At 40.6% G+C, this 23,354-nt stretch overlaps 1 protein-coding gene across 5 annotated transcripts; it reads left to right on the top strand.

Annotated features, from left to right (window-relative positions):
• The first annotated feature begins 35 nt into the window (after positions 1-35).
• Positions 36-22,574, top strand: LOC134627404 (ras-related protein Rap-1A-like). 5 transcript variants are annotated; one of them, XM_063473450.1, is made up of 8 exons: positions 36-117; positions 7,413-7,506; positions 9,578-9,646; positions 9,961-10,017; positions 11,169-11,309; positions 15,510-15,653; positions 15,972-16,102; positions 21,510-22,574. In XM_063473450.1, exons 2-7 carry the CDS (start codon positions 7,450-7,452, stop codon positions 16,059-16,061), a joined length of 558 nt encoding a protein of 185 aa, XP_063329520.1. In that variant the 5' UTR covers positions 36-117; positions 7,413-7,449; the 3' UTR covers positions 16,062-16,102; positions 21,510-22,574. The 5 variants fall into 5 exon arrangements, with proteins under 5 accessions (XP_063329520.1, XP_063329517.1, XP_063329518.1 ...); XM_063473447.1 differs by having other exon boundaries at positions 7,418-7,506; XM_063473448.1 differs by lacking the exon at positions 36-117 and adding an exon at positions 150-354.
• The last annotated feature ends 780 nt before the right edge of the window (positions 22,575-23,354 follow it).

Genomic DNA, 23,354 nt, shown 5'->3' on the forward strand with positions numbered 1-23,354 from the left:
ATGTGTCATGCCCTTTTAAGAAAAATGAGAATCAGCGGGGAGTGACGTCTGCTGCGCGCACGGGCCCGAGGCAAACTGACACTTGCGGAGCGGCGAGGAGACAGCGAGCAAGATACGGTAAGTGCAGAAAGCCAAACTTTACTACGTGCTGAATGCGGTCGAATAATAAGTCATTTGCACGGGACTACGTAGCGCCGACGCTCGCGTGGCCATTAGCGAATTCATCATCACACGCCGTGTGTGCCTGTGTGTGTATGCGTGTGTGTTTTTTCGCCGGATAAAGGAGAGGAATTGGCCGCAAGTACATACCGGAGTGTGCACTCCCATTTTAGTCAAGGCCAGACGGAAGGGCAGGTAACGTTAGCTGTGGCTTTCCCGAGAAAATACACTGCAGTGTGGCTTGATTTAGTGCTTGCCACGTCTGGTTTGGTCGGGAATAGTAAGGTAGGGTTGTTTGCGGCAGGTTTCTGACAGGGTGGTTGTGTTTTGATAGTGCGCAGAGGTCGGGAATGTGTCGGCTAGTTAGCTCGCTTGCTAACGAGCCGCAGCTAGCGGTTTGTGAAGTGTCGGCGGCCCGCAGCAGGCAGTTAAAGCTAGCTAGTTAGCGGCATTTTGCTAACAAGCTTGATAACGGGACTTAGGCTAGTTGCTGGTTTGAAACTAGACTGCTTGCGGACAGATGCCGGCCTCACTCGCGTGGATTATAGATTATGCCATTTTAAGGGTTTATCTGCAAGCGGGCTTATGATTTGACCAGAATTTGATTAATGTTGCTGGAGCTCATGTTGTAATAATCACACATCGACAGTGTTGTGCTGTGTGGTTTAGTACGAGCCACAGATTGCAGGGACTTGGCATGACCTGAAGTGATAAGCATATGCCGCTGCCTTAAGCAAATTAGGTAGATTCACAGTGAGATAACCAAAGAGCTCAAATTACTTTCTCTTGTCTGACTCCAAGCTTCGTGACAGCCTATCGCATATTATTTCTGCTGCAGGGGGAGAGATGCGAAGCAGGAAAGGTGTGTGCCTCATCCTTAAAACTGTAAACACACAGCAGGTCACTTTCCCAGTTAATTGGCCCTTTTTTACAAAGAGGCTCACTGCCTCAAGGGTACTTTATTTCACTTTTTCTTTGTTGAAATTACACATTTCCCCGAACCTGACTTTAAAGATGCCATCTATGCCAATAACCCCTACCCTCCCTCTTAGTAAGCAAGCCAGCCTGCTGTCAGGATTCTTGAACAGGAACAGAGACTGGAAGAGGTTATTTTAGTAGGTAGCTACTCCTTTTCCATCCTATCAGCATGAAGCCTTTTTGCGCTTAGGAAAGAGGATGTGGTTACAGGTCAGGGCCCCAGTAACACAGATGCATTCAGCTGACAAGGCTTGTCAGTTACGGGTCTTTGTCATAATTAAGTCACAGAGTTTGTGTGCCTGGCTGCAGTTTTGCTCTGACTCATGGGGACATTTAAGGTTGTAGGAGATAAGAAAAAAAGAGAGTTGTATAACTTGATTATTGGGTTATTTTATGTTATGTTAGTTCATGTTTTTGTAAGAGAAGAGAGATGGGCGAGTGCAGCTAAAAACTCTTTGACACCTGTCTTTATTTCTTGAATGAAGTTAGTTTAATTGATAACACAAAACTATTTCTTCAGAAAGTATTTTACTCTAGTTACCTGTGAAAACATGGCATTCCCCTTTATTGTAACTCTGGTGGTAAGCGTTTATTTTACAAGCTTGTAAATTCCTAATTTCCTAGCGAGGTTTGTAATTTGGCAGTAATTACAGGAAATTACAGACAAGTTTAAGTTGATACACTTCAAATTAATTAGTTACAATTAATTGCCAAGCTACTTATACAGCAGGACTTGAAAATCTGTTACAGGTGAAATTTCATGTAAAGACAAATATGCCATTTAACATGGGCAAAGAATAAAGTTTTATATGGTGATGATCTCCCACCCCCCAGTAAATTACAGGTGCTTTTAAACTTAGACCCCACTAAACTAAGATCAAAGGAATGTTTGTAGATATTTTTTTCTATACTCTAATCATCGACTTGCTGTCATCAGCCTCTGAAGTTAGTACTTTTTTTTTTCTTTTCTTATGTGTAGTGAGCTGCGGTTTTTAGTCGAGGTAACACACGATCAAGCACTTTTCAACACATAAAAACACTTATTAGCAGCAACTGTTGGAGCAACTGTTATCTCACCCTAAACCACAAGTAGATCCTTTTTTTTTTTTTTTTTTTTTGACAGCGTAGCTCATCAACATGTAGTTTGACGAGCAAGCGAAAACCCACAAGAGTTGGTATTGTGCTGCTAGCGTAACCAGCGGATGTGTGCATGTTCACCATCCGCACTGGGTGGAGGATACGGAGGGCAGCTGTCAGTCATCCCATCCTGCTGAGTCAGTTTGTGTGACAGCTTCGTTGCTGTTGGATTAATCTCAGTAGACCAGGAAATTGTGGATCCTGGGAGGTTGTACTTTAGCTGAACAGCCTCCTGTTCACTAAATTAAGTTTTGCAGTTTATCCAGACTTGCATTCGCTGCATGCTCTTGCTACCGGCGCCACCTAATCCAATTCCCAGCCTTAGATGGATACATACCTTTGGCTGTAGAGGGTGAGTGATGCAGTGATGTCATAGAGGAGCATGTTTTCTGTGGCATGTGGCCTTCTCCCGCTCCTTATTTGCTGGGGTTACTACGAAAGCAGATTAACAGCAGTGGTGTGTTTGTTTTCTTGGGAATGACAGTGTGTAGTTGAGGGCAGTGGAAAGAGACTGCTTTGGTTTTAAAAGCTGATGTCCATAAATGGCCCTGTGTGTATGTTTGCGGGTATTGTGACTGTGTTTGCAGGCTTGTGCTGTGTGTAGTTTCCCTGATATCATGCAGGGAAGGTGTCAGAACGAGAGTATTCTTTTCACTCACTTTGGTACCCTTTTGCAGAACAGGCTGCAGGTAGCTGCAAGTTCAAGGAAAACTCAAAAAGAAACAAAAATTGTGTTGCTGGCAAATAAAACATGAAGCAGAGTCTCTTTGAGCTGTAATCAATATGTTCATTTGGGGTGTGAAAGATGGCACCAAGTCCAGTGATTCTAGCATCAATTAAGACACTCTGAGCTAAGAAATTTGGTCTGTTTCTAAATACTTTATTAGTAGCAGTATTTACTTTTTTTAGTGGTTTATTGCTCTTCATTTGTATTTGAGCTTCCGCGTTAATTCACCAACACTTTGACTCGTTGTTTTCATACATAAACTGCCATATGAAAATTTGGGAAAGCAATCAGATTTGAGATTTAAGACCTTTTTATATTTATTGTGGCATAAGCGCAACAAAAGGACAACTACTGATGGTGCACGTGCATAAGTAGCAACACAACTGTAAAATTATTAAATAAAAAAAAAAATGCGGCACATACATTACTTTACACTAAGATTATTGATATGTTATTGACAGGCTGTGTTCATCAATGTCACGGGTAAAAGCTGTGTTTCAGCTTGTTTGTTTGTGCATGCATGGATGGTTGTGAAGCTCCTGCCTGAAGGTAGGAGCTTCTGAAACAAAAAACTATATCAGTGCTGCCAACAGTGCTAATTGGTGAGAAAGTGCCGGCTGGGTGACTGTCACCTATGTTTAGCAGCTGCAGTAGTTTGTCTGGTACTGTTTTCACTGTGAGAATCTCTGTGTGCGAGTCATAATGCTAAAGAAATGTGCTCCCAGTGACAGGTCATGTAGGGGGAACTACCACCAAAGTGGTTTTAGGTTCTTTGCCTGGTGTTCAGGACAGGATTTGTCAGTGTGACAGTATCACAACTGTACAAGAAATAGCCACAAAACTTTACAGGTGTGTACATGGTTTTCCCCTGCCTAGAAAAACGAGGCGTCTTTTATTTGTGGCCATTATTTTAAGATAGAGTAAATTGAAATGTTAAAAAATAATTTTATCAGTATGGCATTGAATAATGGAGAAAACCTTTTGATGGGACACTGCAATATTCTATGCGATGGGGAAACCCCTGGTCTGACTAAGATCAAAATGAAGGTTAGGTTTGACGGTTATGGTTTGACCTATATAATATTTAGTAAGAGAGGCCCATGAGGTTGCATTTCGTTCTCAGCTGCATGCCTCTGTTCTGTATTATTTTTATTAATTTGAAATGATGTAAAATAATTTTTTTAGAAGTTGGGTGTGGTCTCAGTACTCATTGGCAGTTCAGTTACTTTTGTTTCCAGCACATGATTGCCTGTGACTTTTTTCTTTTTAAATATATATTTGTTTATATGCTGTGGTAAGCACCCATAATTGCAATAAGGGAAACCATACCCTGTCAGATTTGCTTACAGTTAGGTAGGTGATTACAAAACTCCTTTAAATATCAGTAACATTAAACTTAACTTCTTTCCAGTATCAGAGACACGGTGAAAAACCCTGAAACACGGAGTGTAGGGCTTAATTTCCATTTTGTTCTGAAAATAGCATCACATTTGTGTGAAAAAGGGGATGTGAAATCGGAATGAGATCGGCACTAATGCTAAACTAGTCCAGTAAATGAAAAGATTATTATTAACTTGCTGAACAGCAAACTCTTAGAGGAAACAAAATTTTGGCGACATCTCCATCTCTTGTGAAATGAGGAATCTCTCTGCTAACGTCAGAAGTAATTTTTACAGTGCTGAAAACTCCAGATGTACATGACAGATTTGGAGTCTTTTTTTGTGCTTTTACTTTCTAATTTGACTTTTGTCTCAACAGTGTGTCTCGTGTGCTGCGTTGAACTTCTACTCCACGGTCTTGTACTACAGACCAGCAGTCCTTGTTCTGCTGTGCAGCCTTGGAGTTCTTGGTGTAGTGGCTCTTGGTCCTTTTGTCCCTCTTCTTGTTAGGGGTCCCTCCAGCTTACAGCACCTCTAAAGAGCAGAAAAAGGACTGCTGTCACCAGCTGCAATTCATAAAGGCAGAGTTGGAGTTTTTTGGAGTTTCTGATTGTGGAAAGAGCTTCTCTTTGGAAAGGCAGATGAATGATATTGAACATCAACCTGTTTACCGAGCCAGGCATTAGTGAGACTTGAGACAAGAAGGGCCAAGGCTGGCTAGTTACTAGTAACTGATCCTTCGAAATAAGTCTGGACTGGCTCTTATTCTGGTTTATCTTTTTTTTGAGGGTGATCCACACAGACCTTGTTTTGTTGTCATATTCGGCTTTGCACACTTCTCTTTTTTGTACAGTAGTTAATCTGCCTGGTAGTTTGTGCTGCTTTCTTTCCTATTGTCGTCTTAATTTTTGTTGGCAGACAGTTTGTAGGTGGATTCCTCCCAACATTTTCGTATCCTACCCGGTGCTGATAATAACATGTTAAATATCCTTGCTAGGCAGCCTGTCCAAGTAAAGAAAACTGTCTTTTTAAACCTTTCTACTCCTTTTTAAAAAACATGTAGGTACTTTATTGGTTGACACATGCGAGGAATGGACCCTTAGAAACAATTGCTTCATATGCACAGGCTGCAAACTGAGGTTTGAAATAGTAAAGATGGGAGCTGGAATTTGACTGCACTTTTTTGGAGGAACACTCATCCTCCATAATGACCTTTGAAGCCGGCACATAATAATCTGACTGCCTCTGTCACAGAGCGAGCCCCTGACGTCATCCGTCTTAGCAAGGGTCAGTCCACAGCATTCACAGTGGAATTGTGACGTGCACATAGCTGACAAGTGAAGTGTAGCCTAAATCTAAGTGTGACATTGTCTGTACCACATTGTATATGTGACACACTGAATGCACTTGACTTTGTGCTTGAATGTTTACATGAGCATACAGGGGCGCGCGTTTGGATAGCACTCGTGCATCCCTGTTCTTTTTCTTCACCGCCCATTGGCTCCCCTCCCTTAATCATGCAAGCAGAACTTCTCTTTGAGTGCAGAGGATTAGAGAATATGAATTATGCACACTCTGGCCTTCATGTCCCACATGGTCCCTGCTTGTGATTGAAGCTGGAGGTCCTTCGTCCTTTGACCACTCCCCCTGAGAGTTTCTTTAGCGTGTGCTATTTAAAAAAGCAGTGCAGAAGAGGATCATCTGCTTCCAGAGTAGCTGATGATTGGGCTTTTGATGTTTGCAAAAGAGTTGATGATTAATCGAGGCTATACAGTTGTCCTTGGGACCTAATTTCAGCATGCGCTACTATCTGATTTTTATTTATTTTTTTTCGTTACAGCCTTGATGTCAACAAGCGGCACTTTTTAGCCCTTGATCCAAAAGCGCTTGGTTCATTAAAACATAAGCTGGCAGTCAGCTGCCGTGTCTTTGAAGAAAACCGATATTAAAACGTTTTAGTGTTCTCTAAATACATCCCTACCACATTTTGTGGTTGTATCAGTAATTTAGAAAATTGTTTATATTTCAAGTTGAATGTCTTTTTTTGACTGCAGCTTTGACAATTACTGGAAAATCTCCTCCTATTTAAAATATTGTTTTTTCTAAACCAGCTTTGTTAATGGGGGTTTAATTTCCTCAACTATAATAGACATGTTTGTGTATAAAATGTTGAGAAGTAACAAAGATTTCAGCCAAATAAGGTACCAGACTGATTGCTTTTAAAGTACACAGAGTTTATTCTTATTGCTGTGCGTAGACACTCATCACAGGCCTGTTCTGAGCCAGGAAAAACCCCGAGATACTGCTTGATATGAAGTTAGATCAGTAGATAAGGAATCAGAAATCCCCACATTGCTTAGCTACATCTAAACCCCTTCTGAGTCTGTAGCCCAGCTTGTAGTGACCCAGTTGGCTACCCAATCTAACTTTACGCCACAGTGTGTGCCAGTGATTCGTAACCTCCTTGTTCCTTAAAGGGATATTTTTACTTCACAATTTCCTTCCATCACATTTTCCACTTCCCTCAGCTGTTTTCTGTCATAAGCGAAGGAGACCGCCACCATATTGCTGTTTTATAAAACCAAAAATTGACTCAGTGACTAACAAATCTGTAAGCAGGGTGTGTTTTGGTGTGTGAAAGCCAAATGATTGTGTCATTACGAGGAATATCTGCCAGATCAATGTATCATCTGCTCTCTCCTTCAGTTCCCCCCTACACATACACATCACAGCTGGTTTTTGTTAGAGAGGGGTCACATACTCTTCACCTCCTCCACCCTGAAGCAGCTCCACTTATGGGTGTTCCCTCCATTGTTGTCCTGCTTCTCCTCTATATCCTCCAGGAATGACTAGAATCCTTTCTTTCTGGAGTGGGAAAAACTCAAGGACCAGACAGGAAAAAAATCCCATTGATTTGCCTGAAAAGAGATTTATTTTTGCTTTTTACTCACTGTTTTTTTTTTTTTTTTTTTTTTTTTTTACACCTTTGCTCATTTTGTTTGTCCAATTTTTATTTTTCCCTGTTTGTCCAGTGCAGACTGTTGGGCTGTCCAGTGAAGCAATCCCGCCATGCGTGAATACAAGCTAGTGGTGTTAGGCTCTGGAGGTGTGGGCAAGTCTGCTTTGGTGAGTATGGCCTTCCAAACCTCTTCCTGCGTCTCCTGCCTCTATTACTCCTGCCATGTGTTCCCTAAAGACTTTGTAGATAATTGTCAATAAAACAGCAAGAGGCTTTGCTAGCTTTTGAAGGAAAGTATGCGGTAAAACATTGTTAATTATGGAGGTTTATAGAGTACAGATGAAACTGTCTTTTGACTGTTTTAATTTTTCCTAAAGGATTTATTGAGAACATGCTTGTTTGCTGACAAGGGTTTAATCTATCTCCAAGGCCTGTGTTATTGAAAGTAGCTGCATGTATACATATAATACGTATAATGGTTTTATTGTTAGGGTTTTTGAAATGTTCAAAGTGTGCCAGTCCTAAGCTCATCTGTGTTTATATGTATAGACATCGTAATCTGGTTTTTACTTTTCTTAAGATTGATAGAGAACAGAACCAGAGCAGTGATGTATTTTATTGTCAGGAGACCTCAGATGCCTGTGAAATGTGTCGTATGCTTTGCTCAGCTAATTTCAACCAGGTGTCAGGTTAATCCCTCAAACGGGCAGGATTAAGATGTTATCAGGTGAACTTGGTCTACCCCACTAATGTAAATCTGCCGCTATGCACAGCGCTTTTAACACAATCCAAAATTGGACATTGCTGTTTATTTGGAGAGTGACACATTTATCATAATTTAGGCTCTGTGTACCATATGAGATTTGAAATAAAGCAACTGATATGCAATTGAAGATCAGAAACATTGGCATTATAACCATTTTTATGCACAGGCCTAACATGTACTTGGAAAAACTAATATAATTATATATAAAATGTTCATTTTTAATACTGCCCAAGTCTGGAAGCCATGCACATCACCACAGATGGCTTTTCTTCTTTGTGATGCTTTGCCAGGCCTTTGGTGCAGCTGACTGTAGTTGTTTGTTTGTGGGGCTTTCTGCATTTAGTTTTGTCTTCATGTAAATTCCTTTCTTGATTGAGATCAGCTGATTACCTTGACCATTGGAGAATATTTCTGTGTTTCTTTTTGTTTTTGTTTTTCAACCTCCAAAAACTTCTGGGTTGGTTTTGCAGTGTGGTTAAGATTTCTGGCAATCTGTACTCTGAAACACTGGCCTGTCAATGATCTGAGCTGACAGTATATTCCTATATGCTTCAGAGTTAGCTGCCTCTGTCTTTTGCCACATCACTGGTAAATGGTGAGTGCTATTGGAAGCTACACATCCTAATGCAGTCCTACTGACATCAGCATGTTTTTACAGATGGAGATGTGTGCCTCATTCCAAGCCTTCTCCATATTTATTTCTTCACGTTATTCTCTTACTGAGTGATTCATTTTATTGGTCTAAAAAATGCTGTTTCCACACTGGACTGGCACCTCTGCATTTCTAGGTCTAATCTGGCCTAAACTACTGGATACTATATTCAACATTTTTGAGGCTAAATTGTTTTTACCTTGTGGCGAACCCTCTGTTTGCTGTCTTGAAGTCTTCTCATTGTGGTAGACTTGGATAATAGACATCTAGAAGAGTTTTAGTACATCCAGCCAAGTGAAGAAAAGGATTATTGTTTACCATGAAAAGGATCCTGTGATCCACTATTGTTTTATGTGAACGTGCAGGCTGGTGTTTTTTTTTTTTGTTTTGTTTTTGTTTTTTTTTTAAATTCAAGTAGTAAAGTGATGATTTGGCCACTCTATTTTATTTTTCTTTGCGCCACTCAATTTTGCTTGCATTGAAAGCTCTTAACTCTCTGCATCTTCTGGGCTCACAGAAATGGTAAACAAGTGCAAATCCTAAGCTCGGGATCAGCCCTTGTACTTTCTACATTTTACTATTCTAACTGAATATTTTTTGATAAATAAAAATGGTCAGAGTTCAAACACATGCAGATTTAGAAGTGTGCCAGTGTAATAATTATGTTGTGCTTTTGGTCACAGCTGGGCTTCATGAACATCCTCATTCCTGTCTAGTTGTGATGATCGTAGGTGGACAAAGTGTTAGATGATATGGCACTTTGGCTGAATGTGCTACTCCAGAAGTTTGATGTTGGCTTTCTGTGTGTCTCCCCTTACAGACAGTTCAGTTTGTACAAGGAATCTTTGTGGAAAAATATGACCCTACAATAGAAGACTCATACAGAAAGGTGAGTGTCCCGTGAGAGGCAGAGTGCTGGCTTGAAATGAGCTGATTGTTACCAGCTGCTCCTCAGGTTCACATATTATTGTGCTCGGAAATTTTCTCATTCAACTGCTTCTACTCTGTTACCCTCTCATTCCTAGTTTTCATTCTTTATATTTTCCTGTGACTTCATGCTACTGGTGTGGTTGCTTTCATGTTTTCCCCTCAGTGTTGGCTGTCTCTTTCAGTCTTCAGTGTATGACCTATGAATATAACCTATGAATTTTGTTTGCTCAGTGACCCGAAATTAAAGATGCTCTTACATGTGTTTTCTTACAGCAAGTGGAGGTAGATGGACAGCAATGTATGCTTGAAATTCTTGACACAGCCGGCACAGTAAGTAAACTCACTGCCACTGAAATCTTCAAATGCTCAGCTTTGCTGGGCATATGCACTCCTGAATATATATTTTAGTAAATCTAGAGGCGTTTCAGATCAGAGAATCCATTAGGTATTGTTTGGTAATTTGGCCTCTAGGGAAAACAGCCATATTTATTTATTTATTTATTTAGTTTTTAAAAGCTAAATTGTAGTCAGAAAGCAGTTGATTCTCTCTGCACACAGTGTTTACCTGCATTCGACCGTGACCTGCTCAGATGCTATTAGTCAATGCTACTCAGGCTCAATCTGGGGGAAAAGAAACAGACTCCTGGCACCAGAAATCTTTTTCCTCGCCTGCAGTTTTTACATATTCATAAATGATATTTGATACAAGATGTGACTGTCTGCCACACTGTGAAACATTAAAACAAGTTGTATTTCACAGATACATTGGGCAATGAGATCTTTAGTAGCTGAAATGACATCCAGTTATGAGCTGACACTGTGATGCCTTTTTATGGTGTATCTATGATTGGTGTACAAAATATTCTAAAACAATGTAACATTAGTCTTATTCTGCCCCCCCACTGGTGTCCTCGTGCAAGAAAATTTCTGAAACATTTGTCTGTGTGGGAACTGGCGACTGAGAAACACATCATCTCTTATCCTAGAGATGTGCAAAAACTGTTTTAAGTGTGCGTTTGTCGGTAACAGACCCACGTTGCATTGCACTGTGTGTGTGTGTGTCTTTGCTGAAAAACCTGACAGACATCCAAGAATTGTAATCCTGCACAATACTGTTTCTTTATCCACTGGGATTTCAACCAATCCACTGTGATTATTCAGTTTATAATAAAATGGTGTTCAGTTTCATCGACTTACACTGGCCTGAAATTGCTTATTTTCTTTTTTTTAAATTCTGACAAATGGACCAGTCAAAACAAAAGGGACAATCTAGAGCCAACACATCTATGCTTGACAAATGATTTAATGATTATTTAGACTTAACCATCCAGTAAAGTTTTTATATCTGTGAGAAGATTACAATGTAATCGTCAAACTGGTGCAGCGAACAAAAGAGTAAAAAAAGAAAAAACAATAAGTAAAAGTTGGAAGCTGTATGACAGCGCTCATAGCCTCTCCATCTTTTTTTTCCCCTTGTGTAGGAACAGTTCACAGCTATGAGGGACTTGTACATGAAGAATGGCCAAGGCTTTGCCCTGGTATACTCCATCACAGCACAGTCCACTTTCAACGACCTCCAAGACCTGAGAGAACAGATTCTACGAGTAAAGGACACAGAGGATGTAAGTATACTGTATACTGGCATAAGCGTACAAGCGTTTTATAATTTTATCAGTTTGTGGCTAAAATTTTCTTTAATCACGTAGGCTGTAGAAAGCAGAGTAGTGGCAACGAGTACAGTTAGACCTAAACGCCCTGTGTCCGTGGGCTCAGCCGCCTACATTTTTCAGGGGCCTGATCAGACTGTTGCTATAGATACCATTCAACACTATAATCACTCTGTGTTATGCAATTAATTGCAGATTTGTATTATCTGAACATAACACAATCAGTGTCACGGTGTTATGTTTATAGAGTATAAACAGTGGCAAACTTGTGTACTCTGCATAACTGAGCACTGATTAATATTAACGTTGTGTGTATGTCCCTGCGGTTTCATCAATGTTTGTTGTAGACACCGAGCACTCGTGCTCACTAGGCTGAGGAGAAAAGTAGGGGAATATCTTGGATGTTAAACCCTTACTCTTGTGGGGATTTTTCTGTATACTGTGTGGTTTTCTCCATCAGGCCTGCCTCACATCGACGCTGCAAATAAGAGCATGTGTCATCTCCTTATTTTCCAAGCTTGTTGTTTGTCACCAGCACATTTCCAGTTTTCTATATATCTGCTAAATTGTGGGACTGCTGGAGCGAGTAAGCCCTCTATCCCCTCTCTGGTCGAGCCGATAGTGCGTCAGCAGGATCTAAGATGCCCTTTTTTGGTGATCTCTTGAGGGAATGAATGTTACCATAACCCACCCTCTTGGTTTTGCTTCCTTACGTCTCTCTGTTCCCTGTCAGCCATCTGTAAAGCCTCTCTCTAGCCTGGAGCAGAATACCTCTCTTTTCTCTTTTTCTTGCTCCCCTTACTCTATATTTGTGCAATTATTGTGCTGCTTTTATTTGAACTGGCCTTTTCAGCTTCTGTTGCATTCTTTCCCCCCTCTGTTTGATGGCCAGCCTTGTGGTGTTGATGTGGTCTGGCACTCTATGTGGGTGATTGGACTGTCAGGCATGAAGTGCAAGGAGAGCCTCAGCTCATCAAAAACTCTGGGTTGTGAGACTGTGGTTCTTCATTAGGCTCTCCATGGTTTGGGAGCTGAGGTTAGCCTCAGGCTAACAGATGGATTGCAGGACCAGTGGCTTCTCGACACGCAAGGAAAGAGTTGATGTTTCTTTTCTTCTGGAAATCTGTTCCCTTTGAAAACATCTTTCAGTTTAAACAGTTCAGCTTATCTGGCTATTATGGCCACTCTGCCAGCTATCAGTCCACTGGTCATTTGTGCCCTTACCTTTGATAGCCGTGATATCTGTTTATCCTTTTTTGCCCCTTGCAAGAATGCATGACCAAAGGAAATGCTGGGCATGTTTTCCCTTTTTCTTCCAAGAAGGCAGGTTTCTTAGTTTGAGAAATCTTTCAAGTGACTGCAGAGCTAAAGCAGAAACCGTTGATGCTGCTACAGCTGTTCTTATTCTCAGCTCTGACATGCACCATTTACTGCAAAGCGGGCAAAATGTACAGATGCACCTAATATCACCAGGCTCAATTAAAAGGGCTTTTAATGGTTGTACATTCATTGAACACAGTAGGGTCAAATTCCATCTCTTTAGAAGAGCCATTAGTGGCAAAAATAAAGTAAGTGAGCAGACACTAGTGAATTAAAAGCTCACTTCCTGCCTTTCCTTTCACACTTCTTATGTAAGAGAGGTCTTATGACTTTTCCGGGCCACCTCAGTCTCTGCCCGTGTGACTAGGATGATAGTAATGCCTGACTCCAATGCTTGTGACTCACTGCTCCATTTTAAAGAACTAACTCCATTCATTTTTGTCGTTCTGTACCCGCCTGTTCACTGTTACCCACAATCCAATCTTCGGCGTGCCGTTGTGGGCGGGATACGACCTGTCTGTAGCATGTTAATAAAGTCTGAACAGATTCTCTGTGGGCTAATGCTGCCTTGTGTTCTGCTGACGCTGAACATTTTTTTTTCTTTTTCCCTGCATACCTCCATCCTTTCAGCCATCTCACCATTCTTTTTATCCCAGCTTGACTCAAGAGTTTATGTTAGGAGGGCATACCACTGGTTCTCCCGGGACCCCTGGGAGAAGTGTCATTCAGCAGTTCAGCTTGAGGATTTGTTTAGATATCAAACATCAACCACCAACCTCTGTGGGGTTAATCTAAACATCTCAGTTTCCTGTCGTCTGCCCCATAGAAAGGGCGCAAAATACTCACCCTATATCTTACTTTGTCTCAAGAAGCCTGACGGTAGTGCTCCAACAGCAACCTCTGAAAAGAAGACTTACTGGGGGGGAAAGAGTATGGACAAGTGAGCACATGTCAGGATACTGGTATTTTCCTTAAAAATATGTAGATTTTCCACATCCATAAGACATGTCTGGGGGGCATTTGTAGATCCTCAGAAGAGAGTGAGGCAGGATTTCCCATGCATAAATTTATTTGGCGCCACAAATAGACTTCCCTGGCTGATATATTATTGGCGCCTCTTTTGTTGCATGCAGAATTTTTCCATCAGTTGATTCCTAAGCTGTATCACAAACACAGATATCCCGTGAACGAACCCCGTGACAACATCTTAAAGTCTCCCTCACATCTGAGACGTTTTCTAACATCATACAGTTTTACAGTGATTCGTTTATTAAGCCAAGTTTCAATGTGGAAATGCAGCCCAGGCTGAATGAACACATCCACACAGACTCTCTGTGTCATATAATTCCAGAGAGCAGCTGGAGCATGGAATCCAGCTGAAACATTTGAAAATATTCAGGAAGGAAAGCGATGTTATCCCGGCTGGGCGGGGCTGTCATAACTTCCTCCAGGCCAGCATTCTCCCTAGATAGCCGGGCAGGAAACAGCAGGCAGGATGAGACGCATCCCGACACCCTGACTGCCCAGCGCTGCCTACTTTGACAGTTGAGGCTGAAGTTTTGCCCAGAATACTCTGTCCTCCTCAGGCTTTCTTTTTTTTATTTTTTATTTTCTTTTTGAGGGGACCTTGGTTATTAAAACATTTGAGAGAACAAAAGAAGCAGCATTGCTTGTTTTAGGAGTTTCCAAAACCTGCTGCACTTAATCTCGGTGACTGTCCCCTCAGCTTTGCTTTTAATTTATTTCCCTTTTAAAGAAACAAAAGTTAAAAATAAACTACCTTCCTCATCAGTTCCTATTGATTCTTTAATCTCTCTGGACACAGTTGTGTAACCTAAATGATTTTCTTTACTTTCCCACCGGGAAGGAGATCGTTTTTTTATTGATCATCTTTGTGACCCTCCAATTCAGGCCTCAGAGAAAAGAACACTCATTGACTGTTAATACTCATCTCTTCAGTCTTTTGCTTTGAGTTGTACATTTGTTTACAAATATTGCTTTTTCACGACCTTTCAGTCCACCCAGAGATTTAACCCCTTTGTTTATATGTGTGTGAGGGTGTGTTCAATAAAAAAGCCTGGGCCTTTATACTGCTAACCGTTCCCTGAGGTAGAGTAAAGGGTGACAAATGGATTAAAACAATCTTGATGATGTTTGTTTTGTAACATCCCCAGCTGCACCTCCAAAGAAGGGTCCTTGTTCACCGCAAGATGGCATTTAAAGGTTTATGATTAAGTTTACAAAAAGTAGAGTACAGCGTTTAAAGTCTAAAAGAAAAGTTACTGAAGCTTTTTAATGCAAACGTGTTTACAGGAAACACGTTTGCTTTTCTCCTATATCTAATTTCCTCTCTGTAGGTAGAAAAAATGGCAAAAAGGTATGAACGAACAAGTTATACAAAGTCTTCATGAGGTATATCTGCTGTTCGAAGTAAATGTGGTTCTGAAAGGAGTAAAAGGAAGGTTCTTCTCCTTCATGAGGAGACTTTGATTCATGGCTCATTATGTACAGTCTTGTGATTCAAGCTGTATACTTGTATCCTGTATACTTCTAATTTATCTGTGTTGGATGTGAACCTGGACTACAGCTTCAGCTGTGAATAATACAAATTGTAGGATGTATATTAAATCCTAAAACAGCCTGCTGACATACAGAGTGGAGTCTAGGTTGTAAGGACAAATGGATTTAGAGGAATCTAAACAGTTTTTGTAAAGAAATTAAGTTTTACATTAAAATAAATTTTAAAAATGCATGAACAAGGAATATGTGACCAGACAATGGGGGGATAAATCATGTGGGCACAAACAGAACCTGCTTGCTCTTACCTGTCCTCAGGTGCCGATGATCCTTGTAGGGAACAAGTGCGACCTGGAGGATGAGCGTGTGGTGGGGAAGGAGCAGGGCCAGAACCTGGCCAGACAGTGGAACCACTGTGCCTTTTTAGAGTCCTCTGCTAAGTCAAAGATCAACGTCCTTGATGTGAGTACAAACGTCCCCTCCAAAAACACAACTCTATATATTTTTCAGTTTGTTTTCCATCTCAGTCACAGTTGGATGTGTGTACTGCAATCATCAGTAGAATTGTATTTATTTAAGACACATAATTAAGGTTTCTCTAACATGTAGGTAATAATGAGCTCAGATGGATTATACTTGATTCTCTGGGCTACATCCTGTTAAAGCTTCTGTCTGCAAACTGTCACACAAATCCATTTAGTGACGAGGCTATGTGTGGGTACTTAAAGGTATAAGGTTTAGAGCTTTATTAACATTTTATCTGTGCTCTCTCGCTCTCAGATCTTCTATGACTTGGTCAGACAGATAAATAGGAAAACGCCAGTGGAAAAGAAGAAGGCAAAAAAGAAATCCAACTGTGTCCTGCTTTAAAGACCTTTCTCCCTTCAGCCCCTGCAGCAGCTCTGAGCCAGGTGTGTGTGTGTCTACAGTTTCAAAACACATTAGTCTTAAATACCCATGCAGCTGGCATCTTCACAACTTCATGATTCATAGACAAGCTGTCAGATTAATTGTTATGTAATGGCTTTGATCTCCCTGCTGTCTCCGATGGTACTGCATACATCAGTTGTCGTTTTAGTCATGTGGGTTTGTTTGCATGCGGTTAAGTCGAAACAACTTTAATTTTATAGTCTAAATAAACTGTTCACAGTGGTTATTGTACCTGTAGAAACTCAAAACATGCAGTTTAGAGATGGAGCCCCCCCTCCAGGCAGCTGGAGGTATAACTGAGGGTTCAAGTAGAGACAATAGATTACACAATTATAGTGAGTGTAATAGCAAGCAACATGAGGTAATGCCTGACCTGGCTCCCTGTGATTCATTTAACTGGTTACAAGAGAGGTTCTTGGTTTAAAACTGTCTGAAGAGGAACTTTTCAACCTAACAGCAGATACACAACACTGATCTGTCATTAGCTCTCTTACAGTCTACAAACAACTTCACTCGTCATTCAGTGAATATTATTTCATTGATACTGATGACGCATAGGCCCTGTGAATGTCTAGAAATGAAAGCATCTGTGAATTACCCTTCAGACCTGTGAAATGCTTTTTAAATCTTCATTCCTGTTATATGAATGAGTCAGTCTGCGATAACTGGAGATAAATTTCAGACCTCAGCAAGCTGCAGCAGCCTGTCACGTCTGGGAAATCCTGATCTGTCAGCATGTTGTTTCCCAGACGAAGAGCTGCTTCTTTTGAAATCTTTTTCACAGAATTAAAAAAACAACAACAAAAAACATGTTGAGTGGTGTTATGACCCGTCTAGGGCCAGGCAATAACATGAGTGAGGCACCCCCACTCCACTTCCACAACTTTCAAATAGGGCTGCCACGATTAGTCGACTAGTCACAATTACGTCGACTATTTAAATCGTCGACGACTAATTTAATAGTCGATGCATCGTTTGAAGCTTTGTCAGATCCCAAAAGACGCAGGAATAAGTAGTAGGATTTAAGAGTGTAATAACGGACTGAAACAGAAGATGGCAGTACTGCATGTACAAGGATGCCAGCTGCCGTTAAACCCAGAAGAAGAAGAAGCTGTGTCCCAGAATTCATAGCGTGGCCCATCGCGGCCCTGCTCAGTTTCCAACAATGGGGGCAGCTGCTTAGTTTTAATATTACTCTTATTATTCTTTCTGGGTCACAAAATAAACGTTTAACATATTTTCATGTGAGAATGTAGCTGTGTAAACCTCAAATATCTGCTCAGTTTATCAAGACACCACATATTTTCAAAAGCACTCCGACGTTTTCGGAGACATCTGTTATCCACCAGCTGGATAGCTAGCCGGGGTTCAAGGCACACTATAGCCGGTGGACTCCCGGCAAATCATTTTCAAACCCACTGCCATCTTTCGCTACTCAGGTTAAACATGATATATAAGTCACTTAGATAACTAAAAAATGTTATTGTTTGGCTTTTTTCAGTATTTTATTTGTTCCTGAGTAAATCGGTTTGGCTGAGATTAAAGTTATAGTTTTTACACAGCTGAATAAACCTCAAGCAGACAACTGATTATCAGAAGTGCGAGATGCTCGAGAATATATTCCGGTGTCCTGTTATATTTTTGATAGCAAGGAGCAGACGGCTGAGTTTATTAATCTTCACCGAAACAATCTGCAAACTTCATTTAAATTCAATAAACTATCATCTTGTCTTTATTTTTAGTTAGCACATATCTTAAACACTTAAAGCTGTAAGCTAATGATAGTTATATAAGAGCAGATGCATGCTGGTGCAATAAGCTGTACGTTGTACGTCCAGTGGATGCATGATCTGATTAGTCGACTATCAAAATAATTGTTTGTGGCAGCCCTACTTTCAAAACAGTACTGCAGCCAGTGGCTGCCACAGGTATACTGCTGGGTCGTGAGGAGAAACGCGAGGACCTCCCCCGCCGCGGCACTCCAGCCTCCTTTTAACAGTGGTAATGAGGAAGTCTGAAAACTGTCACGCTAAGTGCTTATTTCTGTGAATCCTTCCAAACAGACGATCTTGTCTGTTAATTTTAGAACGACCGCAGGCAATAATTAAAGTTAATTCGTCAAAGTCTGGACTACAGCATGAGCGCAGATTGGAGCTGCAAAGCATTTTCTGTAAACACTAATGACATGTTTCCTTGTTTCTTCTACAGTTGTATAAATCTTATATATGAGATTTTAATAGATGGCCAGCACATTGAATAAGCTGTTAGGTACTTGCTTTTGCTTCATTGTTATTCAGAATCTGCAAAAACTACTAATAAAGTAAAACTGCGGTCAGAAAGCAGCCATCCTTTTTGTCATATTGCGGGCATACATCTTCAGTAACCTAAAATAAGTCATAATTTTCATTATGTCCCGATGGAACTGAGCCCATTTAACCCACCTCTCACCAGTTTCAAAAGTTTCCACTACATATGTAGAACGTTTCCTTCAGGTGATTCTCAATCTATTCAGTTGAGGAAATCTTGTAAGAACTTAGGATGTGCAGCCACCCTCACATGGAGATTACTGAATTGGGCCTCATTGTTTCCAAACTTTGAAGGTAGTGAAGCGTAAACTGTTCAGAATGCTTCAAACAAACTAGTTTGCATGATGTGTCATTTGACCTTCTGTCAAAGGCTAAACCTGTTTGCTGAAGTAGCTGTGTGAAAGGTTGAATCTGGATCAGACGCTGTACAAAGGAGATGTAACTGTTAGCTTTTGTGAATTTGCAAATGACGTAACACTTTGCATGAGCTGTGTGGTCTGTGTTTGCCGACAGCACAGGAGCCTATTTTTGAAGCAGTAAATGCCCAAATGTTTGCCAGCGTTTGGTTTAGGCTCGGGGACTAAATCTGCTGGTGATCTAAGGGCTGCAGGATGGAACATGAGTGGGTTTTAGGACTAAAGCCTGGGTGTCAGTGAAGCTGATGTGTCCTTGAGCAGGACTCTGACCCTTAACATTTTTTTTGGGATCTGTGCTTTTTTAAGTAGACAAATAAGTTCTTCACAGTCGGTCAATACATTTCCCTGTCAGTAATAAAGTGGCATTGCATTTCCACAATAATAAACAGCTGACTTTAATATAATGTCCAAACATGAACTACTTCTCCTGAGTCTGCTTTAATGTTTCCAGATCAGTAATTGGCTATTGTTTTTATAATTATATTGAACCCACAAATAAGGAGTATACATCCATAAAGCCTACAGATAAATAATAAAGGACTGACAAGCCTATGGGATATTTTGCCATAAGGATTGGAACAAAAAAACTAATCTAATTGTGAGCAAGAATAAAAAGCTTAAACAGTTTATTTGCTGTTAGTTGGTGAATGATATTGTGAAAACAATCAAATGTAATTAAAAGAGCAAAATGGAGCTCATATGGCCTCTTTGTTGTTTGAAATTAAAAAGGGTGTAGCTGAACAAGCGACAGTTTGCACAACTTTTTTTTTTTTTCTCCTTCCCTCCAGTGTTTTGGTTAGAGTGCAGTCGCTTTTAGAAGCTCTTACAATCTGTTAGCTGGTATTTTGGGCTCTGTTGTCAGAACAAAACCTCAGTGTTGCCAGACCTGACAGGTTCACACAGCCAACAGAGAGATTTTACGTCTTCAGTTACTTTTAACTTCCAGGGTGGAGGAATAAAACTTTGATATTGCAGATAAAACTGGATTAGTGAAACAGACAGTGCCATTGTAGCCAGCCCAGACAGCAGGGTCGCTGAACCACCCACTGCGTTCCTCGTCTGAACCCATCTGTGTTGGTCAGTTAGAGCTCCAGTGTGTGAGAGCGGGGGCCTCTGTTAGCATGCCCCAGGGTGGCGTCAGCACTCCCAGCACCCCCCACCTCCACCCTACCCGACTCTCACGCCGGCCAGCCCAATGAACCAGCACTAACGGGATTTCAACCTCGCTGTTCCACTGCTCACAGCCCACCAGCTCATACGCTGCGAGAGGGAGAGAGGGGATACAGTGCCAGCCACAGACAGGACGCAGAGAGTTAATGGGACATGTCAGTTTGTGGCTTTTTTCCAGCATGCTGACCTGATGAGCTCATGAACTTTGAGTCTCTGGTTTTATCTGTCACTGTATTCACTGGGAGAGGGAGCTGATAGCTTGCATGGCCCTAGATTCCAAACACCTTAATGAAATAAAGCTATCATTAATATTCTTGAAGGAGCTCTACTATGTGTCTGAAGAGGTCTGTTAATGAATACTTAATCAGAAACCGAGCAACAACATATGGAAGTTATGAAAGCTAACTGTAAGACTAATAAGAAAAACAAGATTTGCTGTAGCCAGAATGTGATTATAGCAACATGAGAGTAGACCGCATGAACACTTGAAATAAGAGTGGTTACTGCAGGGCATCTGTTATTGCGCTCATTACCAACTTATTGTCACTGCCTCTCTGAAAGGTAGCTTGGCCTGCAAATGAATCACGAGCCTGCTAGTTGCACTTGTAGCATCATGCATATACTCCTATTATGTTATTTGTGCTCTGTTCTCATTTTGCTGTTTGTGAGTTGAACACCAGCGGCTCTCGGTGTTCGCCCAGGCAGATGTTCATTTAATTGCAGCAGCTACACTAAGCACAGGGTGAGCATGAGCTAAGAGCTCAGACTGTTAATGGAAAGATGGCACCTGAGCAGTGTTTAAACATCCCAAGCAGAAACTCGGCAGACCTCATCACATGACTTTTGGCACATGGACTGATTGAAGTTTTGCTCAGCTGAGAGAAGCCACAAAATGCTGATCACTCTGGTTCCTAAAGCCTTTGGCACTGAAAGTGCCTCTGAGGAACAGAGTGCCGGAGTACTTCTCTGTGCTCCCTGTGTGACTGCTGGCTTCACTTTCTGCTCTGAGGTGTGATTTTCCCCTGAGGCTTTGTGTTAGACATTTTATCTCTTTTCCAAGGTCTGGTTAAGATGCAAGAAAAGCGCTAAGACTCCAAAAGTTAAAATCTGTTCATCTGGACGTAGCGTTTTGTGGGAAAAACGTTTCATCACTCATCCAAGTGACTTCTTCAGTGCTAAGCGCTAAGAAGTTTAAGAATGCAAAACTTTGTATTAAGGGTCCAAAAAGCAGGTTATAAGTTTTTTAAAATTTTATTTTTAAGCCTTAAAATCCCAGGTTTATACACATCATTCTTGTAATCATTATTGCTTTTACTTTAAAGTGGTATAATATATGCTATATGCCCGTGTATTTTTTTTTTTTTTTTTTTTTTCTAATGAAATTGCAACACTTGCAATGCCATTCAGCAGCCATTAGAGGGCACTGCCGCCTTAATTTTCTTTCCGAGGGTGGTTTGAGTTGGCTATGGAAGGACTGACAGTGTGCTGTCTTGCAGAAATGCTGTAATGAAGAACTGTTGCCCTGATTGGAACGTGCCAGCATTCCAACAGCCCCGACCCTACCCTTCCTCCATCAGCCATAAACGGTGAATCAGCTGACTGAACTGCTCCTATCAAAGATGAGGATGATCTACACCAGAGAGAATGAAAAGAGAAAGACAGTAAGAGAGAGAAGACTCTGGTCTCTCGCCTCCGAGGACCTTCCTCTGTGTCTCAGTTTGAGTGTGAACGCTGAACGGGCAGCGTCCACCTCTGCACCAACAACAGCACCACAAACTGACGATGTTCTGATTAAAATGCAGCAAAGCCTCTGAAAGTTAAAAAAAAAAAAAAAAAAAAAAAAGTCCACGAGCTGCCTACATGGCCAGCCCCTTATTTTTATTTTTTGACAGCTTAACATAAAGAAATAACAGCATTTAAGAAGGAAAACAAAGTTAGAACTTGGATTCAGTATTTTTCATCTTTTTCAATATTGTATTTGAAAGACATGGAAGTTGACCTCTTTAGTTGTATGATTATAAATATTCTTCAAAAACGAGCATGAAAAAAGCATCAGTTATTACGTGTAGATGTTTTCAAGTGAAATCAAAGTGGAAAAGTGAGAATTTTTTTTTTTTTTTTTTATAGCCATACACCTATTCTCCATGCCTGTCATGTCAGTGATGATAGATCGAGGTCTATGATATGTATTATTATTATTTTTATTACATATTTTTTTTCTTTGTTCGCCCTCTTGTTCATGGACTTCTCTTCTGCAGATATCTCTCTCTGATGTGACTTAATTTTATACTCAGTCACCGGGATTTCATAGCTCCCATAATATATTCTAATGCCATTTTTCTTTTTGCATAACAATGCTTCAGAAAAAATGGGTCTTTTATAGAAGAAATATGGGGAAAAATAAGGATTGATTTCTATGTCTCTCGAAGCTGAAATATATTATACTAAACCAACTCTAATAATGCTTCTTGTGTTTTTCTGTCAATGATGTTCCAGCTTTTATGGATTATTAAAGTACATTTTAGTACATTTTCATTATACTGGTCAATGTATTTTTGTGAATTAAACTTTTATTCAAAGTGGATTTGACTTATTTGGGATGAAATATGAGATCAAAAGATTTTCTTGTTTTCTGGAATTTCACTTTGAACAAAAATGGGAATTGTATGGGAATGTAATGTTGGTGGGAATCAGTTACCCAGTGATTTTGAATGGAGAAACTGTTCAGTGCACTGTTATTCCACATGCTTTGCTGTACTCTCGATGGCCATTAGGTGTCAGTATATGAACAAGAATAATACATGGACACGCTACCTCCTAGAAGCTGTCACAGTAAACCAAAGCAAAGCCAGCAGTTCATTTTTAACGTATAATGCTGCTTTTAATCGGATAATCAAACTGCACACAGTGCACCTTCAACATCCTGCTTCACACCAAACACTGTGAGCATCCGGAAGGAAAAGGGATTTTTCACACCTTGTACTCTGAGCCTGCTTTTTAATCCCACTTTCTCACCTGAAAGACGGGATTTTCTGTAATCTCTTCTCTCTGATTTCCAGAGCAAAGGAAAGAGCAGAGATATAAATACAACAAACGATGAAAGGTTAAACCGTGCATTGCGTGGAGGTGAAGCAGCATAAATGTAGGTTTTTCTAACCTCAAGAAAATAAGTGCGTGCTTGTACTCTTTTGTAATGCTAAGTCATGATTAAATAGTTAACATATAAAATTACAGCCTGACCTGTTTTAACCACAACGTGCAACTGTGATCACAATTTCTCATCCCTATATAAAGAATACGGTGTACTTATTTTGACCTATTTTTAATATTTGGACTTTACT

This window comes from Pelmatolapia mariae, linkage group LG5, assembly GCF_036321145.2.
Source record: "Pelmatolapia mariae isolate MD_Pm_ZW linkage group LG5, Pm_UMD_F_2, whole genome shotgun sequence".
In the NCBI taxonomy this organism is placed as follows: domain Eukaryota; kingdom Metazoa; phylum Chordata; class Actinopteri; order Cichliformes; family Cichlidae; genus Pelmatolapia; species Pelmatolapia mariae.